The 25,796-nt window shown below is 40.1% G+C and overlaps 1 protein-coding gene across 1 annotated transcript in view; it reads left to right on the top strand.

Moving 5' to 3' along the window:
- Positions 1-3,933: 3,933 nt before the first annotated feature.
- The window catches only part of ATG5 (autophagy protein 5), a gene marked incomplete at its 5' end in the record, with an annotated part of 33,661 nt that continues 11,798 nt past the window's right edge, over positions 3,934-25,796 (top strand). The window contains 6 exons of the mRNA XM_051218736.1: positions 3,934-4,186; positions 12,747-12,919; positions 19,980-20,130; positions 22,672-22,777; positions 24,554-24,677; positions 25,484-25,716. Of these exons, the coding sequence (XP_051071310.1) occupies positions 3,934-4,186; positions 12,747-12,919; positions 19,980-20,130; positions 22,672-22,777; positions 24,554-24,677; positions 25,484-25,716 (1,040 nt within the window). The remainder of the gene's footprint in view (positions 4,187-12,746; positions 12,920-19,979; positions 20,131-22,671; positions 22,778-24,553; positions 24,678-25,483; positions 25,717-25,796) is intronic.

Here is a 25,796-nt window from a genome sequence, read left to right as displayed (position 1 = left end):
TGAATAGTTTCGCATACTTTTTGCATAACTCGTGAATGTTTGGTTTCTTTGACGAGACATCCGCTGCAACTCTTATTTCAGCCACTTCGCTACTTTCGTGTATTGTCAATGAACCATATTTCGTGACCACCTTACCGCTTCTTAAGTCAACTATCGCTTTTACTTCTCTTAGGAAATCTGCTCCTAATATCGGTCTCGATAAGCTTGTGGTTACGACGAACGGAAAATTTATCTCAGCATCCCCCAGCTTTACGATACTGTTAGATACGCCAAACACCTCTAACATATGGCCCCCTATCGTGTGGACAGCTAATGTACACGGCTTGATTCTCTTACATTGCTCTTTGCCTATTAACGATACTGCTGCACCTGTATCGATCAGACAAACTAAATCTCGCTCATTTATGTTCACTCTCGTATATACTGCCCCTCTGTCTACTAACGCAACAATCCCCAGATTCCTAGGATAGAAAGAACACTCGTTGTAACGTCTAACATATCTGCGTCTTCGCCTTGTTGGACAGTTTATCTTCCAATGTCCTGTCCCTCCACAAGCGTAACATTTATTGTTCCTTTTATTGTTCACTCGTATTGCTGCAATCTCACGCTCCAGCTCCTCAATCTTCTTCTCGACATTACTCACCTCCTGCTTTTCGCACCCGACCGGAGCTACTGTTCGCGTCATCAGCTGACGAGTCACCTTCGCCAGTTCACTGATATCCATCGGTTGCGCTGCGTTTACCAGTTTCAGCTGTTGGGAGACGGTGGCAGGCACACTTTCGATAAACTGTGACGCCAACAACTGTGCCTCCGACTCCTCATCCAGACTCGGCAGCGCACGGCGTAACAATCTGGTAAGCTCCACAGCCAGCACCAGTGGGTCACCATCGACCGGCAACCTCGCCAGCCGGAACTTCTGCAGCGCGTCCTCCCTGTCCACCGGGCTGTCAAACTCCGCCGCCAACCGCTCCGTGACTGTCTCCCATGTCGTCTTCCGCCAGCACCGTCCAGGCTGTCATACACAGCCTTCGCCCTGCCTCTCAGAAGCGTCCCCAGCACCACCAGCTTCGCCTTCGGCTCCTTCACTCCCACCAGCTCCGCCACGGCCTCAAACTCCTTCAGGAAGCTCAGCACATCTCCGTCCTCAAACTCCTCCGGCCATGGAATCTTCATCCTTAGTGGAGGTAGCGACACCAAATGTAGTGAAGGCGAACACGGGTGAGAACAACCAAATTGTATTTAGGACAAATTACAGAATTACTTGGTAAAATAGAAAAACCATATAGTAAATCGTTAATTTGCAAAATATTATTCTATCATATCAAACCGGACTGTTGCTTTTGCAAACATCAATCCATTGTCTCGCATTTCATTGTTCATGCGATTTCTTACAAATTCGATTGTTTTCTCGCTCTTCTTTTCTTGATCTTCTCCATCTTCTGCTGCCAGACGTAACGTTCTTTTGACTCGCGTTATATACTACTTATATCAATATAAGTAGCACGCACCACAGTATTTGATCATAGGTGTCTTCGAAGCATTGCTCGTATATCCTGGGACCATCGAGTAAGTAACGCAGTTGTTAGGAAACGGGTACTAGGTAAGAATGGCAAATCGATTGATGAAGTGGTGAAACTACATCAGTTGAGATGTCTGGGACACGTGTTACGTATGCCCAACGACCGACTGCCTCGATGTGAGATGCTCAGTGGTATAGGAGTAGGTTGGGAGAAAGCTAGGAGCGGCCAGACCAAAACATGGCACAAATCCATGAAGTCACTGACAAGTGGACTGAGTCATGTTGGTAGGTGTAGACTACCTGGTTGGGGACCGCGAGGTGATAGCAACCGATGGTGACATGGCTCAAAATCGTTTGCAATGGCGCAGGTGCATCCACTCTTTGTGTTCTCCCAAATTCTAATCTCCTGATTCCTCCTTGTCTCTTTCTTTTCTCTTCCCAAATTTATTTCACTGGATTATACTCCTTAAATAACATCTCCAAACCCTAATCTTTCCGACTACTGCTTATACTCTTACTACCTCTACCACAATGGGATTTGAATCGACAACTGCATATCTGTGCTAATGTGGTATGGCAACTCGAACTGATGTACGAATGTAAGAAGTTCTACGTTGTTACTGACTGACTGAACGATCGAATAAATCAGGATGGCCATCAGACAAGTCAAGAGTCGGAAGACAACAGGATCTGACAACGTACTAGCCGAAGCACTGAAGTGAGATTTAGTAGCAACTGCAAACATGCTCTACGTTCTATTCAACAAGATTTGGGAGGACGAACAAGTGTTGACAAACTGGAGAGAAGGATACCTCATCAAGATACCAAAGGAAGGAGATCTGAGCAAATGTGAGGACTACAAAGTCGTGACTCTACTATCAGTACCAGCAAAAGTTTTCAAAAGAGTGTTGCTAAACCGGATGGAAGATTCAGTAGATGTCCAACTTCGAGATCAACAGACCGGATTCCATAAGGATCGGTCGTGCACTGACAAAGTGCGATACTATGGATCACCGTTGAACAATCAGCTGAGTGGAACTCGTCACTATACATCAACTTCATTGACTCTGAGGAAGTGTTTGACAGTATGGATAGGATGACCTTGTGGAACTGTCTTCGACATTATGGTGTACCTGTGAAGATCGTAAATATCATACGGAATTCATAAAACGGACTACACTGCGAAGTCGTTCATGGAGGGTATCTGATAGACCCATCCCAAGTGAGGACTAGAGTCAGACAAGGCTGCTTATTCTCAGCCTTTCTTTTTTTCTGGTGGTCGACTGAAATATGAAGACCTCGACATCAGAGGGGAAGCATAGAATACACTGTACAGCTTACATGCAACTAGACGATTTGGAATTCGCAGATGACCTAGCTCTTCTATCCCAAATGAAGTTGCGGACTGCTGATATACTTATCATCTGCTCATTTTTCAGATGTTTTAGCCCCCGCAGTCGATTCAATAACTAACCCAAATACACCACGTTGCCATCAGCCATCGTTTGAGAAGCTCAGTAGAAGAATTTCACTCATTCTGGAGCACTTGTCTAGACTGAAATCATACTCTGGTACGAGCACGTGTTTCTCTATGTCTTACTGGACGTAGAAAACCATTTAACGTCCACGTAATGATGAAAAATTCAGGAACAAGTAGACGGGCTAATCAACCATGAAAGTGATACCCACCTCGAGATACCTTAGAATAATATCCAAATAAATTTGGGAATACCAGTGTTACTTACAGTAATCTAAATCATAAGGTTACGGAAAGCTAGTGGATTTGCGAATTTTCGAGTCTGTGTGAGCTCGTGTATCTACTGTCGAACGCTTCTCAGTTCGATTTGAAGTAGATTTTTTTGGTGAAAGTGGGTTTATTCCTTATTCCCTTTCAAATTTCATGCAATACTACTTCATACAGTTCACTATTTGATTTCACTCTTTTTCAAACCCTTATTATTATCTTGAATTCTTGATGCCATCAGCATCATTTCTACTTCCTTGGTTTTTCTCTCTGTATATCTCCCCTTGTCGATACGATATGGTGTGTTGCAGCTTAAATTGATGCATATTTTATATTATACCTAGAGTTGTAGTCAATATACATTGACTAAATATGTACGTATCCATTCAAATTGATTTATAGACGAGATTGGTTATATTGCAGGGTCCTGTTTCTTTCTACTGGCCAACCAGATATTTGTCTTTTACATACTTCGTTAGAAGCAGCTCCTAACCGTAACAATTCATTTGTCTTCTTATTTATAAAGGGTGAGAGAAAAGGAACAAACAAATACTATCCTCCCGATTTCGATCCTAATCATCACAGGAATCTCAACTCATACCATGGCACACATGCTCTACGTCAACGTGTGAGAAAGGCAGGTCAAGGCATTATCATTATTAGATTTGAAATGCCTTTCAACTGCTGGTGTCTCACTTGTAAAAATCCTATCGGTATGGGTGTCAGATATAATGCAGAAAAGAAAAAAGTAGGGATGTATCACTCAACCCCTATCTACCAATTCTCTATGCCTTGCCATCTCTGTGCTGGTAGAATTGTAATGCAGACGGATCCAAAAAACTTCCAATATGTTATTCTGGAAGGTGCTAGGCGTAAAGTACAAAAGTGGGACTCAGAAGAAAATGAACAAGTCCTTATTGCAGGTACGTCATGGGTTGTACATTACTTTATTCTTATTGTCATTTAGCTGTAGGCTGTGATTCCAGTTAAAGTAAAAAATGGCATTTGAATCAGCTCTAAGATTTTTTGAATTAATTCCTAATCCTATAACTTGATGGTTCGGAATTTTTGTCGATCATTGCCTTCTGTTACGTTCTTGATCTGTTTACCCACTTTTAGTACTGAGGATAACTTGTCTAATCTAGATTCAGACCTTGACGCGATAAGCTGACCGGCTTAACCTTGAGGTTGGTACGCGTGAGTTCGAAGTGGTGTAGAGTGAACAAAACTGGAGATTAGCGTAGAAAATAGAGTACAAAATAATACGTTTAAATTGCAATAGCTTTGGAACAAAAAGGGCTAAGGCAGTGACTCATACATCAAACGAAAGCTTATGATTTTTAGAATAGACTAGGAACAAAAATAAATGTTAATGTTTTACAAGCTTTGAATTAAATGTAATAACGTCCTCCGAAATAGCTTCCGCAGTTTGTCAAGGCTTCTTGTTTCTCTGTTCATATCACCTTCCATTGTGGCTCACTTCATTTTCCCGTGATACTAAAATTAAGACCTTTTGTCGGTATTTTGGATATTGGCAAGTAAATTACTCATTTTCATTTATTATCGTTTGCGTTTAGCGTAATCTTACGTGTCTGTCTTTAAACTATGTACGACAAATGTTGAGTTTTGTAGTAGGGTTTGTCCATTACATGTATAATAATCACTAGTTTTTAATTCGGGACGATGCGCTCTCGGCCTAGCTGTTGCACCGTATGCAAGTGGGTTTATGCTGTGGTTCCATTACATTCAAAAAGCACTCATGCATCTCTCCAGCCTATTGTTTATAGCATGGAACTAGATTGCAACAGTCAGCCTGCAGCCCTTCTAGGGTTGCTTCCGGTTCCAAGACCGGATAAAGGAGAAGGTTGGGCGCAAAGTCGGCAACCTCATCACGTGGAGAGGAACCTTGACAAAACAACGCTAACCAGAGAAAACTTTAAACTTTCGCCTGGGAGTTGAAGGATCTTCATTTAGATGTACTGATGCGGTATGGCAACCTGGACCGATGCACATATGTGCCTGGCCCTACGTTGTAGCTGACTGACTGACTGATTATGACGCCTCGTGGAGAAAACGGAGTTTCTTCGTAAATCATGAGGACGATTCGCCTTCTAATAACCAGAGCAACAATTAATATAGGTGTCTAGAATGTTCGGACAATGTGGGAGACTGGGAGGACCAGTTGAATAGCTGAAGAAATGAGGATATACAAATTGGCGGTACTCGAAATAAGTGAAACACATTGAACTCGAGCTGGACAGAAAAGATTAGCTTCGGTGGAGATACTGTCTAAAGAAGCATGAAAAGGATTAGAAGCTCATAGCTTCAGAATCATCAAATCATTCTTCAAAACAAAGATGGAGAGTACTACATTGAATGTCATCCAGCGCTTTGCACTCACCAACGATGACGGCGAAAATAATAGGGATTAGTTTTATGGAGTTGCAGTTCATTCTAGAGAAGTACCTAGGAAAGGAGTGACCATCCGGAAGGGAGACTTAAACGCCAAGGTTGGGGTGAACAATGCCGTGTATGAAGATATCATGGGGCAACATAGACTGAGGGAAAGGAACGAGGATTGTGACAGATTCGCACATTTATGTGCATTCAACAAATTGGTTATAGGCGGCACGAAGAACCAGATCGATTATATTTGTATCACTAAAAAATTCAAAAGGACAATGGAAGTCGTGAGAACCAGGAGAGAAGCTGAAATAGTTTCAGAACACCACCTGGAGATTGCCGAGATGAAACTGAAGCTAAAGAAACACCGGGAAACTTGGGAAACAGCATTATAAAGTTTCAATACAGCCTTCCTTTGAGATACTGAAAAACCCAACGAATTCAAGATAACTCTCAGCATCAGACTCCAAGCCTTATAGGATCTACTGAACGAAGAAACTGTTATGGAGGACAACTGTTAAGGGGCTAAGTAAGTTTTAACTTCAACATGTCAGAAGGTTCTGCGTCTCAAGAAGCATCATCATAAGGAATGGATCTCTATGGAAACCCTGGACAGGATTCAAGAAAGGAAGAACAAGAAGACAGCAATTAACAACAACAGAACAAGAACAAAGAAAGTCAAAGCACGGGTTGGATACACAGAAACAAAGAAGAGGGCGTACAGGAGCATTAGAGCTGACGATTAGAAATACTCGGAAGACCTAGCAAAGCACGGGTAGCATTCCTACAATCGTGCTTCGGTTTAGACACTCGGGCAGTATGTCTGCCTTCACACAACTCAATGATAACTACTACTGGCCTGATTGTTATTGTGTGGCGCATTTATATTTGGTGCCCTATTGTACCAATGTTTGTGTATTCAAGTAATTCGGTAAATAATAAATTCCTGCAGTTATAGATTATATAGAACTCAAAACAACTGTCAATCAATATCAAAGTCAGAATATTCATTACGAACGTCAAGACAGATCTACTGTACAGAGCTGAGATCTAGAGAACTACTATAACCATCACCAAAAAGCGCAGTTATTTGTGAACAAGCTACTCAATGTTCGTTGGCCGGATACCATCAGCAACAACCTACTATGGTAAAGAACAAACCAACTTCCAGCTGAGGAGGAAATTGGGAAAAGATGCTGAAGATGGATAGGACATACATTACGGAGATCATCAAACTGCGTCACGAGGCTAGCCCTAACTTAAAATCCTGGAGGTAAAACGGAAAGAAGAGGACCAAGGAACACATTTCGTTGGGAATTGGAGGCAGGCATCAGAAGAATGAATAGCGATCGGGAAGAACTGCAAAGGACTGCCCAGGACAGAGTTAATTAGAGAATCCTGGTTGGCGATGTATGCTCTCACGAAGGGTTATAAGCTTAAGTAACGAAGTGCAGTAGGTAAACCGATCATCATTTTATGAAGTCATTATCTGTACGTTCGAAGTGTGTATGGAAATGTCGATTTTCCGATAATAATTCTCAAAATCATAGGATTTGGTATTTGGAGAATTACTGTCAGCTTAAAAATCTGTCACAGTATAAATTAGATACTCACTATTATTAGCTTGTCTGTAAGCAAATTATTATTTATTTGCATCCCTGTTTACTCATATATTTCTCGTTAATTTTGCCTTCGTGTTCATCTTCTTCCCACCTCATTTGGGTATTGTGGCGTCCCGGCCTAACAGTTAGTTATCGGTAACTGTCTGCTGTAATTTCTCTCAGACAACAGATTATTCATCGTAAGTAGGAATTTTAAGTATAAAGAAAGACACTGTCTAACCTGCGGACTTCCAACATAACGATTAGCACAAACAAATCATATCGCCGTCAGTCATATTCGGTAGAAAACTGCCGCTTCTACTGGAGTGCATATTTGGACTCCGATCATGTCCTAGTGAGAGCACTGATTTCTATCCATCTTACTCGATAGGGAAAGTCGAAGCAGGTAAACCCTTCTGATGTCAATTTGAAGATGCTTATGTCAGTGTTGCAGGGAACAATTAGTCAACCACTTATTCATCCTGAAAAATCTTGGAAAGATATGCAGACACCAGCGACACCATTAACGGTATATATGTCAAAAGTTAGGAAAGATAAGTGGATTTCAGTAACATTTACCGAATTGATTTGAGTGTAAAAGCTCATCCCAACAAGCTCGGAAAACGATGAAGATCGACGACAGTTCAAACGAAAACAAATAAAAAGTATGCCAAGCGACAGGACTTGATGGCTTAGCCCTAGTTTTAGCGTTTATGTTGAATAAGATCTCAGCTAGAACTTTGGGCGCAGACGTAATTCCGTTTGACTCGTCCCAATCACTAATCATTTCAGTTTATGGTAATCACAGAGGGATCAGTTTGACTAAAATAGTGTCTCAAGTATTAGCCTCAATAATCTTTTAACGGTTATATGGGGCTCGTGAACAGCGAACTTGGGAAGGCCCGGTCGGTTTTAGACATGGACGTGGATGTGTAGTCCGAATATCCACACTTCATCAGTTTTCAGAACACAAGCATGCTTACAGACCCTCGACTTTAATGATATTCCTTAACCTTAAGGCATCATTCGACTGTTAACCTAGAGGACATAGCGAACTGTCACTGGGATTTCCAACCTTAGGTGGTATTTTCCAGAGTTGCCCACTGTCTCCCTTCTTTCAGGTTGGTTGGAGAATCCTGGTCGGCGGCGTATGCTGCCACGAGGGCTAACAGGTGTATGTAAGTAAGCGATTTCTTCCCGTGCATAATTTTTGCACATTTCAGCTTCGTTGATTTCCCTGCAGTAATGAGCATTGATTTGGATGGCATTGGTGGTCCCTGTTCATCCCTTATATTTCTTATAGATTCGTGTGTGGTGTCACTAACCACATCCCTTGATCTCTCATTCCTTTGACAACCGACAATTTTTAGCTTGGTGGTTTATCTTTAATCAGATTTCACGTTACTTATGTTTTAAAGAGAATTCTACTTTCTTATCAACATCTTGAGCTGTGAATTTTGGACACTGGTCTTGTAAATTGGCTTTTGAACATAGCATGATTTCGCAAAGAGGCTAGTTTTTCTAAGCGAACTAGCTTTATTCTTAAAAATATCGGCATATATTATTCCAGCCTCTTATACTCTGTAGTAAACTGTCTTTTCACAGTCCAATGATCTGTGTTATCACGACTGGTTGAGCGTCTGTCACCATGAGACCTGTATATCGGATTGCTCCTTCACAAATGCCTAATATCAATGTATGTGGGTTCTCGGTCGTTTTTAACAATCCCACAGGTTTCTTTAGCCCAATAATGCTGCGTTTGCACTGGGAGTTTTAAGATTATATCTTCTATAGTCCTGAAATGTGGTTCATCTGCTTTAGAGTTAACTCACGCATCGTCATCTCTCAATATAGCTTCTTCAAGGTGTCTGGATAATTTCCTTTAATACTGGGAAAGCTTAATAGCTCATCAATAAACGTCCTTACTGTGATGTGTTTTTGACCGAATTCTTGGATTAGTATTTCTAGAACTTTACGGTAGCCAATTTCCGATCTTAGTGAGGCACAGTATGGTATGACTGTCTTTGCTTCCCCATCGCAATTTTGGATAAGGTAATTTAGCTTCTCTCTAAATCCACTTTTCTTATTAACGATGAATTCCTTGAAACTTCTTGTGAAATTCCAGTAATTTGCAGGTGTGTCGTTGAACCTCAGGATTTCCTTCTTTAGTAAATATAGATTTTTTAATATTACACTGTCATTATCAGTTATTGGTTGATCGGAACTTTCCCCTTCCTGATGATGTAACCTCTCTAATTCAATTATTTCTCTCTCCAACTGAACTACACGTAACCTAGCTAACTCGAATTATATCAGGTGGTTGGTTATGAGTTCATTCCTTTCAAATTGGTCTTCATTATAATCTCCCAGACGATGAGGTGACAACTCTGGAATCTCATCGAAATAGTAGTATTTATTGGAAGTCATTTCAGTAAGTGTATCGATTCACTGTTCAAAACTTTGTGGGAATTAATTTCCTACAGACGCAATTCCAAATTAATCCCCAGACTGTCGAACATTGAGTCTTAGTTTGATCAAAGTTAGAACATGTAAGCTATTTGGCTTAATAAACTTTATCTGTCTCTAAAACGTAAATGAATACTGTTAGCATACAAAAAACAATTATTACAGTCTATTAAACAGGGGAAAGGAGTGATATAAATAACACACCGAACGGTAATTAGAGGATAAGAAAAAATGAGTCAACGAAACTTAATATCTTCAGTTTGGGGTTGTGGGGATTGTCAAATTTCCTTGAAATCATGAACTGATCAGTGTTAGACCACCATTAAAAACCTGGAAGCACTGGACAGCCGTTTGTCCTAGTATGGGACTCTCGGAGTTCTAGTGAGAATCCGTGAGCAGTGGAGTTCAACCGTGTCGGGTGTGAGGCAGTTACCGACCAAATACAATGAAAGATGGTCGCGTAACATCGTGCATTGGTTAAAGTTAGACATTGACATCTTTGGATGCCAACTCACTGGTCTAGAAGTTAAGCGTTCGCTGAATAGGTCACCAGGCGTTTGATTTTTCCTCTCTGATAAAGTCCACAGATTCTAATATTAAGAATTCACTTTAACGTTTTAGTCACCACCGTCTCATAAATGCTACAAACTATGTGATATTGTTGATCTAAAAAGGTTCAAATCCCCAATCAACGGAGAGATCGGAATGAAGAGGTTAATTCCATGTTAGTTTTATAATAAAAACCCAAATAAATTACAGAATGAGCCTCAGGAAGTTAATCTGATGTATAAAAATTGGTCTCAGAAATCACTGACAATCTGCATATAATCTGCATGGATATCGAAAACCAATGTCTTGTAGTGTCCATTATAATGAATAAGTATTAGTAAGTGATAGTAATGATAAGTATACCATAATATGATTAGAAGTTGGTTCCTGTTACGTATACACACCTCACTAATAGTTTCCTTGTTTTTCCTTAATTCGTTTTTTAATTAAGTCTTTTCTGTCGAAGTTTGGTAGCATTTTCTCTGTTCTGATAACCATGATAAATTATTTCGTATGGTTCACCTGTACGATCCTACTTATTATTAGTTGTATTCAGTTAATCGGTATCAGTTAGAGACAGGTATCTACCTCAGACAATGGAAGATGTTCGCGCAGTTTCATGGATTGGTTGAAGCTAGACATTAACACCGTTGGATGCAGGCTCAATGGTCTAGAGTTGATGCATTTACGCGTGACATCGAATTTCGTGGTTTTGAATCTCGCTTGCGTGATTGTGGGTGCGAACTGCTGAGGAGTCCCGTACTAGTATGAAACGGCCGTCCAGTCCTTCCAGGTTTTCATTGGTAGTCTAACATTCCTTGATTCATGATCTCAGTCAAAAGCTTAACGATCTCTACAACCCTACTCCGATAATTTGAAAGTTTTTGTTGATGTGTCAGGATTCTCCACATTTGCCCAGATATAACCAATTTTTCTCCCCCACGATCTTTAATTACGGCGTCTTGTAATGATTACCTTCCCACTGTCTATTCAAATTATGTTCTCTAGGTTTTGTCTTTCATGTTATCTTCGCTACGATATTATTTCACTCACCTTTGTTATTTTCATCTCATTGTGCATACTGGATAAGGTAACTCGGGCTAACTCACATTCCTTCTAAACTTTATTTTGATGATATACTTCGATGGATTTCTGTACAAGGTTCGACGTTGTTTCATTTCTTATCCATTTTTATATTTTTTTGAAGATAATTTAAAATATTGGTGAGTAAAACAACTTATTAATGTCTACTTCAGACCGAGATTTCAGTGAAAATTCCGCACTTAAATTTTAAAAATATAAGTTCATTCTGAATATCAGGCGTCATTAATTGATATCACTGGTGTGAGAATAAAAGGGAGTAGTTAATGGACGTGATATAGTGTCCGTAGTTATGGTATTTACTTTGTACTTTCGAAGTGCAAAGTACTTTTACAAGACTGGCAGGAATCCGATCCTTTACTCGCCCTGGGTAGTGAGCAGATAGAAGTAGTCGAGAAGTTCGTCTATCTAGGTAGCTGCTTAAGTGCTGGTGGTGGCGTGAGTGATCAGATCAATCCACGTATAGCAAAAGCCAGAGCGGCTTATGCCAATCTGGGCCATCTTCGGCGCCTTCGTGATGTTAGCCTGGCTGTAAAAGGTCGGGTCTACAACGCGTCGGTGAGAGCAGTTCTGCTCTATGCTTGTAAAACCTGGCCTCTCCGAGTTGAGGATGTTAGACGAATCTCTGTGTTTGATCATCGTTGTCTCCGAAGGATTGCTGACATCCAGTGGCGACACCATGTCAGTAATGAAGAGGTTCGGCATCGTGTGTTCGGGCGCACAGACGATAGTTCAATTGGTTTTATCATCTTGAAACACCGACTTCGGTGGCTTGGACATGTTCTACGAATGTCGTCACAGAGAATTCCACGTCGTGCATTATTTGCCGACTCTGGGACTGGTTGGAAGAAGCAGAGAGGTGGCCAGTGTATGACATGGTGTCGTGGTATGAAAGGAAGCTTTACAGAACTGGCTTCTGTCGGTTCTTCACGACTCCCTGGTTGGGGTCCTAGATATGGTGCAACACAGTGGCTTGAGATTTTATCGGACATCAATCAGTCAGCTACATCGTAGGGCCAAGCACATTTATGCATCGGTCCAAGTTGCCATACCTCACTAACACAACAAGATGAACATCGGACATGGCTCAGAATAGAAGTCGGTGGCGATCCTGCTGTAACTTTCTTTTACTCTCTTCATAAAAATGAACGTGTTCAAATAAATAAATATCACTGGAAACGACAGTCGTTTCTCAGTTAAGTTTAACTGAATAAGAGTTCACCATTTACTGTTGTTAAACTGTTATTTAGCATTAGATATTTTTTAAACTTTTCATCTGAAATACAAACTGTACTGCTTATGTTTGCTAGCTAGTACCTTCTGTCGTCAAAATAATCTAGGTGTATTTCTCTGTGATTTGTAGATCACTCTGAAAAGAAGCAGCTCGCTACTGATGCCATGTATCATTTGGAGCACAATGTAACTGACAAGAGGAAAGCAAGTGAGATCATACCAGCAATTCAAGAAGTCCAGATTGATCGTTTGAGACACGAAGATGACTTTACTTTGAATCAAATTGCTCGTAAAAAGTTTCGTGTATGCTTTGTGTTATTTTTTAAAAAATGTCTTTCAGGTCGTTATGCTTTTCATTATTATAATCATAGTATACTGACCCAACTCCGCCTGTAAGTCCTAGAGTTACTGCTGGTCCCAAGCCTGGGTGAAGGAGCAGTGTTGGGCATGCGTTTGGCAACCCCATCCTGTAGAAAAAACCTTGTTGAAAAACGCTAATCAGAATGAACAAATTAAACCATTTAAACTCTCTCCTGGGACTTGAAGGAAGAATTATGACGCCGAGATTTTTCGGAAATCACGAGGCCGATATCTACGAAAATGAGGAGATACAAATTGGCGGTACTCGAAATAAGTGAAATACATTGGATCCAAACTGGACATCAAAGGTTAGGTACGGAAGAGATGCTTCTGTACTCCGGTCACGAGAAGGAAAGTACACCACACTTAGGGACTTGCTCTGATGCTGTCAAAAATGCTCGAAATGCATTTATTGGGTGGGAATCTCATGAATCTAGGATCATCAAAGCATCGTTCAAAACGAAGGAGGGAATTACAATGAATGTTCTTCAGTGTTATGCACCCACCAATGGTAGCAATGACGACGATAAAGATCGGTTTTACGAGAGGCTCCAATCCTGACCGTTGCTGCTACCTTGATGTGGTGGTCAGACTTGCCTGTCGTACTGAACTAATCGAGCTATACTGGCTGGAACAATCGATCCTCAAAGTCCTACGTGCCTGACAGGTCGATTGATGAGCGGTAAGACTGAAAGCAACAAATCCAAGGTTCGAATGCGAAATCGTACTGCTGACTCTATATAGGTGTGACGGCAGTAAGGTATTTCCTTTAGACAACCATCATGACAATGATGCTGCCTTCCCACAAGGAGGGCTGGAGTTTGAAAAGTCGACCCTAAAAATGCACACCTCGCCTTATCCCACGGATAACCGTCTCCGGTGGTAAGGTCTCAACAAACACGGAGCTAACACGGAAATTACTCACAAAATGGTCGTGTGTGACCGACCTCAAGCAGTTGTCCCTTGGGTACTGCGGTTACGCTCTCAGGTCACTAAGACCACCTCTAATCCGATTTCCTTTTCAGGTACCTCCAGAAGAACCCTTCCACGGTGTGGGCAACCGGGAAGTGATAACCGCCCTCATACCTCTAACAGCACTTAAAGACCACTGTATTCATAATCAATCTCCCTCTTCAATTCCTATCATTCCTCCCACCTCGACTTTCAACCCCAAACTTCCTCTTTCGGCTTCCTCCTCAAGTGTCACCCTGGCCAACGATTCTAGTGCTCAAAACACTGTCCCAGGTTTACTGAAACCTCTCTCCAAACTACACATTGGAGCCTTCAACGTACGAACCCTATGTCAAATCGGTCAGCAGGCTTCCTTGGCTAAAACCCTAGAATCTCTTACCATTGATGTATGCTGTGTCTCCGAAACACGCATACAGGATTCCAGTGTGGTCATTCACTTGACCTCACCTCGGCAAAACGGAGAGCCAACGAGACACACCCTCCGTGTATCTGGTGGCCCGATGGCCAGTTCTCGTGGACTGGCAGGTATAGGCATAGCACTAAGCATGAGGGCCGAACAAGCACTGCTAGAGTGGATCCCCGTCAACAGTCGCCTATGTGCTGTTCGGCTAAACGGCTGAGTAGGAATTCGGAAGGATAGGGACACACGTCATTGTCTTTTCGTCATTTCTACCATTTAGGTGGGTATTTTAGTATCACGGCTCAGCAAACAGATAACGGTGATCGTCTGCCGCAACTGTGCTCAGACAATCGTTTGTTTTTGGCAAGCACAAATTCTAAGCATAAGGAGAGACATCGCCTAACCTGGCGACCTCCTGCACCAAACCAACGGTGGACTCAAACAGATCATATTGCCATCAGTCATCGTTGGAGAGGGTCGATAGGAGATTGTCGCTCGTTTTGGGATACCTGCTTGGACTCCGACCACGCCATAATACGGGCACGCATCTGCTTGCGCCTCACTGGACGCAGGAAAGCCACATTAAGAAAACCCATTAGGATTGAATTGAGTGACGAGAAGGCCGAACCACTGAGGTCTCATTTAGGTAGTTCTGAGAACGAGGCTGACCCAGATGTTGCTTGAAAAGATATACAATCAGCTGTGGAAACAGCAGTGAAATATGTCAGTGATTTAAACCAAAGGGTTACAAAGAACCAATAGATTTCTTCTAGGTCTACTGCACTGATAGATTCTCGTAAACATCAAATTTGGATCCGAACACGATGAAAAACGAAAACAAGTCAGATATAGGTTAAACAACAATACCAGGCTGTTTGGGATGCGTTTCATCACCTCTAAATGAAAGTTGTTGCTCAAGGACTGGTCTGTGTCAACACCTGGACTAAGGATAGGGAATGAAGTAGTCGAACGCGTCGACAACTTCACTTATCTTGGAAGTCTGATTAGTCCTAATGAGTTGGTGTCTGACGAAATATCTGTACGGATCCAGAGTGCTCGTTTGCCTTTTGCCAACTTACGTCGCCTATGGCAAAGGCGAGATATCTGACTGCCGAATAGGGGACGGATATACTACACAACAGTTCGTTCTGTTCTAATATACGGCTGCGAAATATGGTCGTTAAGAGTAGAAGATACTTGTAAGCTACTAGTATTTGACCACAGATGCCTTAGAAATATTGCTCGCATCTGCTGGGATCATCGGGTAAGTAATAGTGAAGTTAGACACAGGGTATTAGGGAATGATGGTAGATCCGTTGATGAGGTTGTAAATCTTCATCGACTGAGACGGTTGGGCCATGTGTTACATATGCCTGAACACCGATTACCACGACGCGCAATGCTGGTTGGAAGAAAGTTAGGGGTGGCCAAACCAGAAAGTGGCATCAGTGCTTGAAGTCACTAACCTCTAGTCTGAGCCATGTTAGTAGATGCAAACTACTTGGTTGGGGTCCGCGTGACTTCCGTAACCGATGATTGGAGACTCTTGGTGACATGGCTCAGAACCGGTCACAATGGCGTCGGTTTATACACTTTCTTTCTTCCCTTAAACTAAGAGATTAAAATTATTTCATATCTTTCTTTCTATACTATATCCTTACATAAAATCTTTCCTTTATTTATTACACCATTTAGTTAACTTTTTCTATGAATCCGGTTTTCGTCTTGCTGTGCTAATGAGGTGTAGCAACTTGTACTGATGCATGCATGTGCCTGGTTCTACGTTGTAACTGACTGACTGATTCCTTGAAAGCTCCGACTTTAAGGACAAGTAAAATCAATGAGTCACAACGTGGGACTTGTACCTATGTACATCAATTCAGGTTGCCATACCCGATTAGCACAGAGATCTCAGGTCAGGTCAAGTCCCAGATTAGTATAGATAGTTACAGTATCAGTCGTAATAGGAGAGATTAGGCATCAAAGATACGACTCGAAAAGAAAATATAAATTAGTGAGACAAAAACAAAAAAGAGTGATGGGGAATTTAGTGTCTCAGAATTTGGTGGAAGACAAGGAATGGATCTACCTACACCACTGGAGACAATTTTGAGCATTTTTATTCAGAATTTGTAACCATTGGTTACGATAATCACGCAGACCCAAACCTGGTTGTCGGCATTTACTAAAATGGCTTAGTCCAATCTTCTGTGAATTCATAAACTGACGCCATGTATCGGTTTGACCGCCCCTAACTTTCTTCCAGCCTACTCCTGCACCAGAAAACATCGTCCACCGAGGTAGGCGATGGTTGATTATACATAACACATCCCGATCACCTCAGTTGATGAAGATTTAATACTCATCTATCGATTTCCCGTCTTTACTTAGTACTTGGTTTTTAACCAGGCATTACTTACTCTATGGTCCCAAAATGTGCGAGCATTGCTTCATAGACACCTGTGATTAAATACCAGTAACCTGTGAATATCCTCTACTATTAATGGCCATGTTTCACATCCATAAAGCGGAACGGAGCGAACTGTTGTGCAGTAAACTCACCTTTTGACTGGATGACAGATATCTCGCCTACACTACAAGTGACGCAAGTTAGAAAAAGCCAATCGAGCCTTCTGAACCCGTACCGACATTTCGTCAGAAATCAGAACATCAGCACTGATGAGACTCCCAAGATAAGTGAATTGATCGATATGTTCAACTAATCTATTCCTTATCAGTTATTTAGGGGGTGACAATCCAATCCTGAAGTAATATTTTACATTTGGAGGGATAGAACTGCACCTCAGACATACTTGCATTATTGCTTAAGGTGGCTAGAAGACTTCATTTTATCAGTCTTCACTAAAGAGAACTACATCATCTGCGTATTTTTCAGTGTTTCAGCCCCCACAATAGATTGCCGAGATGAAACTGAAGCTAAAGAAACACTGGGAAACTTGGGAAACAGCATTATAAAGTTTCAATACAGCCTTCCTTTGAGATACTGAAAAACCCAACGAATTCAAGATAACTCTCAGCATCAGACTCCAAGCCTTATAGGATCTACTGAACGAAGAAACTGTTATGGAGGACAACTGTTAAGGGGCTAAGTAAGTTTTAACTTCAACATGTCAGAAGGTTCTGCGTCTCAAGAAGCATCATCATAAGGAATGGATCTCTATGGAAACCCTGGACAGGATTCAAGAAAGGAAGAACAAGAAGACAGCAATTAACAACAACAGAACAAGAACAGAGAAATTCAAAACACATAGCGAATGTCACTTGTTGACTTGGAATATGCCGATGACATAGTTCTATTTGGTGAAGACGCTGACAAAATGCCGAGTCTTCTGACCACTCTAAGCAACAATGCAAGCATGTTCGGCATGCGATTCTCCCTCTCGAAATGCAAAATGTTGCTTCAGGATTGGGTTGCATCGACACCCGAACTAATGATAGGGAGTGAAGTAATTGAGCGTGTCGATCGCTTCACTTATCTTGGAAGTCTCATCAGCCCTTGTGGTCTGGTGTGTGACGAAATCTCAGCACGGATACAGAAGGCTCGACTAGCTCTTACCAACTTGCGTCATTTATGGCGTAGGCGAGATATCTGTCTACCAACCAAAGGACGTGTTTACTGCGCAGCAGTTCGTTCCATCCTACTTCATGGCTGTGAAACATGGCGGGTAAGAGTAGAGGATATTCCTAAATTACTAGTATTTGATCATAGGTGTCTTCGAAGCATTGCTCGTATATCCTGGGACCATCGAGTAAGTAACGCAGTTGTTAGGAAACGGGTACTAGGTAAGAATGGCAAATCGATTGATGAAGTGGTGAAACTACATCAGTTGAGATGTCTGGGACACGTGTTACGTATGCCCAACGACCGACTGCCTCGATGTGAGATGCTCAGTGGTATAGGAGTAGGTTGGGAGAAAGCTAGGAGCGGCCAGACCAAAACATGGCACAAATCCATGAAGTCACTGACAAGTGGACTGAGTCATGTTGGTAGGTGTAGACTACCTGGTTGGGGACCGCGAGGTGATAGCAACCGATGGTGACATGGCTCAAAATCGTTTGCAATGGCGCAGGTGCATCCACTCTTTGTGTTCTCCCAAATTCTAATCTCCTGATTCCTCCTTGTCTCTTTCTTTTCTCTTCCCAAATTTATTTCACTGGATTATACTCCTTAAATAACATCTCCAAACCCTAATCTTTCCGACTACTGCTTATACTCTTACTACCTCTACCACAATGGGATTTGAATCGACAACTGCATATCTGTGCTAATGTGGTATGGCAACTCGAACTGATGTACGAATGTAAGAAGTTCTACGTTGTTACTGACTGACTGAACGATCGAATAAATCAGGATGGCCATCAGACAAGTCAAGAGTCGGAAGACAACAGGATCTGACAACGTACTAGCCGAAGCACTGAAGTGAGATTTAGTAGCAACTGCAAACATGCTCTACGTTCTATTCAACAAGATTTGGGAGGACGAACAAGTGTTGACAAACTGGAGAGAAGGATACCTCATCAAGATACCAAAGGAAGGAGATCTGAGCAAATGTGAGGACTACAAAGTCGTGACTCTACTATCAGTACCAGCAAAAGTTTTCAAAAGAGTGTTGCTAAACCGGATGGAAGATTCAGTAGATGTCCAACTTCGAGATCAACAGACCGGATTCCATAAGGATCGGTCGTGCACTGACAAAGTGCGATACTATGGATCACCGTTGAACAATCAGCTGAGTGGAACTCGTCACTATACATCAACTTCATTGACTCTGAGGAAGTGTTTGACAGTATGGATAGGATGACCTTGTGGAACTGTCTTCGACATTATGGTGTACCTGTGAAGATCGTAAATATCATACGGAATTCATAAAACGGACTACACTGCGAAGTCGTTCATGGAGGGTATCTGATAGACCCATCCCAAGTGAGGACTAGAGTCAGACAAGGCTGCTTATTCTCAGCCTTTCTTTTTTTCTGGTGGTCGACTGAAATATGAAGACCTCGACATCAGAGGGGAAGCATAGAATACACTGTACAGCTTACATGCAACTAGACGATTTGGAATTCGCAGATGACCTAGCTCTTCTATCCCAAATGAAGTTGCGGACTGCTAATATCCTGACTATCAGCAGCCTCCAAAACAGTCGGTGTCGACGTAGACAATGGGAAGAGAAGCAGAAAGGAGGCATGTCAAAGTCGGTAGTCGTAAAGAGACATCAAAAGATTAAGTAGCATCTCGAAGGAATCACCCATTTTAGTGTTCGATGGATAGTGCTCTTATGTGGCCTAAGCCTATCCACGAGGGGCATCAGGTGTATGTTAGTAAGTATACTGGCCTGTAAATTTTCGTAGGTCAGTTGTGCAAAATTAGAAGTGAACAACGTAAAATACGGACAATATTATCTTAAGATCTTTTATCTTAGTAACTAATAAACTGTCGGATTACCTTCCTGCTTTTGGAGTTCTGACTTTTGATAATTGTATTCAATTTGTCCTCTATCAGTTCTCTCTATATTGTTTCATTGGCCATAAACGAAACGAAATTCCAAATTACTTTATTCAGTGAGTTTTTTCTTAGTTGCTTTCATCTCATAAACTTTTTTACTTTAGGAAGCCAAAAAGCAATCTGAGGAAAAATTGGTCAGAGATAACTCTCTCTTAAACCGCTTGTCACTAACTGGGTCTCACGTTGAACTTCTTCCTGAAACTGAGGACGACTCAACTATGGCAAAAGTTATGTTCCTTACACATTCGAAACGTAGTAAGTTTTTTTAATATGAACCATATGCATCGTTTATAAGTTCCCATATAATGTATGTAACACATTTATTTGTTGTGTGCTGTTGAAAAATGTAATTGAAATAATAATAATGCAAATTATTAATCAGTTACAGTAGGTATTGTTAGCGTAATGTGGATTGTTTTTAAGTATGTTCCGTACAGGATTGTGTTGGGGCATGGTCATTGGCCATTTCTGAGCCTACCAGCGCTAGTGGATACTTAGTGAGGACTCTAGAATCTTCTTGTATAAATAAATACAATAACGTTTTTCTTATAACGATTCCTACTTCCACTCAACCTTTGTTTATTTGAAATATACGTTCCACCCCACCCATATTTTGATTTAGGGGTTTATCGGGTGAAGTAAAGTGTCCTAAAAATACTACGTAATAGGAATAGCTGGGTTTTAATAAGAGAGATCATAACTAGGTGACCATTATTTTCACTAATCTGAAGTGTTGGTCTAAGCGCTTCAATGAACGGATATCAGATGACAAAATAAATGGTCACCAAAACAGCATAGTTTTATATTCCGAAATTACACAGTTATATCCAGAATTTTTAGCGCTAATATGAACAATTAAAATAAATTTAAAAAACATCAATAATTGTAGGGTTTATATTTCGTGGGTCATTCACTAGCCTGTAAAATTAATAAATAATTGTCAGACTTGCTCCTCGCTATATCATAACCAGTTACATATTTGCGCTTGCTGATTGTTTGCCCAAACCGAAGTATTTGGGGGATGGTTTTTAGGCCGCAACTCAGTGTTTGGAATCCGATCTATAAAACCGGTGAATTACCTAATCATTTCTTCGCTCTTTACGCTGCTTGTAAAATAGGGATCAATTTTGTCAACAGTAAACCAGGTGAAGACGGTAAATATACGGGTGCTATGTTAATAATAATATGTTCAAAACCTGAAGCGTGACAAAGTAATGTTTGCATTAATTGCATTGAACTTAGCCACTTCACGTATTATTTGTATTTTACGTAAATGGATGTAAATATATCCATATACCAATGTATCCTGGATGTTTTACTACTAATATTTGAATTTAATGAATCCGAAAATATACAATCGTTCGATGCAGCGGTATTTAAATCACAGTTCTTATTTTCCTTATTTTTTAAAAATTATCTGATTCTTACTTCGCTTTTAAACTTGCTTACAGTCAACTAATCATACCACACTACGTAGCAAGTTCTCCGTCATTTCAGTTGTTCTGACCTGAAGCAGATAGCGACCAGTCAACTAAAATCTTGTTTACCTCCCATATTTTGATTAATATGAATCATTTTTCAGTACGAAGTGACCACCTGGAAATCGGGGAGCACTAGATGTCTATCTAATTTTTGCTAGGAAATCTCTTGTAATTCGCATCCATGACTTTCGAGTATCGGTGAATACAATACTTTTAGTTCCATTTCCAAGATCAACTATAGACTATGTGTATAAGCATGTGCGTTATTCTAATGTTTTGTGGGTATATTAAAAATTTCTCACTAATATCAGTCTTATTTTCGCACTTCCCGAACAGGTCAGAAGTATGTACCTGTGTATAGTTTTTATGTACTAAATTTATAAATCGTGGAGCTGTGGTTCAGTCTACGCAACTCTACAGTGGCTCGTCGTTTACTGGGTTCCAAACATAGGTCAAGTTTTCGAGTGGGTTCAAACCTTGTGAAGTATTATAACCTACTGAACGTTTCTTTCAATTAAACCTAATCTTGTATAATGCTGTTAGTTAGACTTTAAAAGTTTGGTATGAAAATGTTTCCAGGTTTTAAAACGCTTCACATCCGTGGTAGACAAACATAATTTATAACCATTGGGTTAGAGGTTGAGATTTGGTCCCATCTACTTCATTCTGTGGAGTTTAAGAGTAGACTTTAGTTGAACATAATTCTGTCACCAATTATTTCTACCCGTACTAAATTGTGAGCAACAATTAGTGTTCAAGATCCTATTGGAATATCCTTACCTTATTTATCTTGGTCGACATTTTACACTATTGTGTCGGACCCACAATGTAGTACAGTACTTGGCGTAAAGTAAATTTTAGTGCTGATTATAAACGGCTTTCCGTGACCATAAACACCTCTTCTTCATCACATTAGGCCCGATTATCAAAGTTGTTCTTATCGACTATCACTTCTAATGTCTTTACTCCTCAACCCAATATTAACCAGTTTATGTGATATTACAGCTGCGTGACACTGATTTTTATAAAAATATCATTATAAATAGTCTGGATTGCAATCTCAGACTTCTTTTTATAAATTTCGTCCCATTAACGGGTAAAATTTATAATTATATATCTATCTGTTCATAGTTTAATAATGAGAGCACGAATGTTAAGTACATCATGAAATTTCCTTTGTTCTACAGAAGTCATGGCGAGTGGTTTCGAAATCCACGTGCACCCTAGAGTAGTCAAAGTTCGGTTCACTTATGAATATCCTCAACTTTATAAGTATTTGGTGTATTGTACTTCCAACCTTTTTTTTAACCTTCAGATATAACCGCAAATCCTTTGAATTCTACGTCTCTCATTCGTAATAGAAACTCACATGTGCCAGCTTCTAAAGCCAAAAGTGCATCGAAAGCTGATAACATCAAAAAGTCAACTATATCAACGTTAAAAAAGGCTCCAAGGATGTCGATGGATTTGATTATCTATCGTCCTTGTAAAAGTAAGAAACTAATTAACAAGCCTGGGGACTCTGGAATTGAAGAAAATGAATCCTCTCTTTCAACTCCCAATCGCTTTTGTAATCACGTGACAGATAGTCCTGTCGAACTGGTGACCTATGAAAGTAGTGATGACTCACATAGCAATATTGACGTTTAACCTTAAACGTTTGGTCAAGTAAAACAGATCTCGCTTCATTCATGCTCTGTGTGAGATCAGTGGGTTGGAGTTATGAACCAAACACCTTATTTTAAATTTGCAGAAGGAGCGAGTACATGTGGAAGGTATTCACGCTCTCCACGTAGACACGTTTGAGATATTCATTTTAAAGACTTTTGTACCTTATTTTGTTCAATAAAATACTCTTATATTCATTTTTGCGTTTTAGCCTTATAGTACTTGACAATTTTGATTTTATTGCATGCTTCTCCCATTCATTTTTGCACTATGTAGAAGCACTTATTCTAAGGGAAAATCAAACCTCACTTTTACCCAGGAAATGGTTATTATATCTTACCATATAAGCATGGTCAGTTAGACAGCAGCACGACCGAAACCATGTCCTTCCGTATGCGGAACAATGCACTACGATTAAGGTTTTATGATGAATTTGATTGAAACGAATGGGGAAATATGTTTCACTTGGATAAGCACCAATTTTTTAATTCCCAAATGGTTTAGGCGTGGCTAAACTACACATCTTTCCTTGTTTCTTGACTTTCCGTTGATGATGCTGCAAGCCCTAACACACCCAACTTGAATTCACTCAGCAGTATGTAAGTTTGTTCAGACATTTGTTGCTCAGTATACACTATTTCCGATGGATAAATAAAACTGCCTATTACAGTTACCGAGATTTCCAGTAAATTATGTTTGCAATATCAAGGATTAAGAGAATGCGCATAGAATTAATTTTTGTCTCAGATTTGGAATGATGTTATTTTTCCACTTATGTGTGAAGATTTTTTTGAAATTTATATGTGACCTTCACACTTCTTACTAAGACCTCATTTGATGAAATTGTTCTAAATAACAAATCTAAACTGATATAAGAAGTCATTTGTAATGTAGCCGTGAACGTCAGTAATGTACACCAGAAATGACTATAGCGTTACAGCCATGTATTAATGTTCAGTTTCATGTTAGCGATGCAAATAGGCTTTCCTATTTACTAGTCAATCAGTCATGAATTATGCGGCACCCAGTTTATGGCCTAATAAACGGACTAAAATCTTCCATTTAAACATTTTAGCCCATCTAAAGTTTCTGTCACATCTCATTAAATGCAGAAGTGTGGTTTGATTTATTTATTGTGGGACAATTCTTGTAAATGTTTCTCTTCAAAATAAAACTGACTCGTCTACCAGGCACTGGGCTATAAACCACACTCTAAGTGTGAGGGCTAATGACAGCATCCGGCTCTTTAGACTGAAGTATGTTGGTCAGGGTTCTAACCTGGGAATTAGTGGCTAGAAGTTGGAAGTCTTAACCACTAAGCTGCTTTCATTATGATATCATAAGGGAAGTAAATCCGAAATACTTTAACCAAGACATATCAGTTTGTGTATATGAAGAGAATAGTAAAGCCGTCTTTCAATGATTTTGTTAACTACGCACCGCTTGTGTGGTGTACAGACTCATAAAACTTTTGCTATGTTTTATTATCAGTAGTATTACATTACTTCAGTATTATTAACTTTTTTCAGCTGCATCGCTTGTATGACAGATTCAAATATTTTGAAGCGTGTTTGGGAGGGTAAGGTTCCAGCTTGCTTTACGTTGGCACAAGAGGATTTGGCGCATGAAGATCATGCTCCTCCGCCTATATATGTGAGTTTATGAAATGTTATTTCTCAGACTGATTTGTCATAAATCTTTGGTTTATATATCTTCAGCGGTTGGTTCTCTTTATTTAAGGCGAAAGTATTTGAAACTTTTGAACAGGCGTTTTACACTATAATCAAGAAGCTAATATAAGTACTCTGTAGTCTATCAAATAAGTCGCGTGTTTTATATATATATATATATATATATATATATATATATATGTCAGCCTTCGTTGGAGACTTGAAGTTTATTAGGAAATTTTATCCGTCGTTATTAGCTTTTAATAATTGATTTACTGAAAAGTTTTATAAATTAGTGTATTGGTTCAAATTATTATCAGATTTCCAGTTTTTCTCAACCCAGCTATATCGAATGTCGACTCAAAATTCGGTTCTAGATATTATGAATCTAAATAGCTACGAACGTTATCAAAAATGCCTTAACTAAGTAGCCAGTGACTATCCTGCCCTGGTTTGTATCACATTCTTCCTGAACTGCAAAATACACCTAGTGGCTGAACAATATTGATCTTTGTTATGCTCTTACTTGGACTGTATTTTTCAGGCCTCATTTTATCCTTATGACATCCTTATTGTATTACATCATAAAAATTACATAAGCTAATATCCACCTAAAAATGATTCAACGTTGTCTACAGCAGTGCATACCAGTATATCCTTATCAGTATACAATTTGTGAACGTCAGTTCTCCCAGTTGTTACTTAACTTTTTAATACATTTCAGCTTTGTGTCAGTAAGCTTAATTTATATAAATGTTTTTGTCTTGAAATAATTTTTCTCTCCTATAGATGTTCCTTCCTCGTGTTTCTTATTTTCCATTGGTTACTGAAAAAGTTATAAGACAATTCAGTCAGTTTTCTGAATGTGCACTCAAGACTGCATCCAAAGATATGACCTCTGAGACACGGGGCAAATTAGAACATGAAATGCAATATACTCAATCCGATCAGATTGATACTTTCAAACAGCATCCTTTAATACACGAATTTTGGCTTGAATATGCTCATCAACCCTTGAAATGGTATGAAATATTGTTTAAAAAATTTGCTACCTTATTTATTATTAGTTAAACCACAAATTTTCCAATTGACTTGTGAATCA

Source organism: Schistosoma haematobium, chromosome ZW, assembly GCF_000699445.3.
Source record: "Schistosoma haematobium chromosome ZW, whole genome shotgun sequence".
In the NCBI taxonomy this organism is placed as follows: domain Eukaryota; kingdom Metazoa; phylum Platyhelminthes; class Trematoda; order Strigeidida; family Schistosomatidae; genus Schistosoma; species Schistosoma haematobium.
The sequence above is the reverse complement of the archived record's forward strand: the minus strand, read 5'-3'. Positions and strand labels throughout refer to the sequence as shown.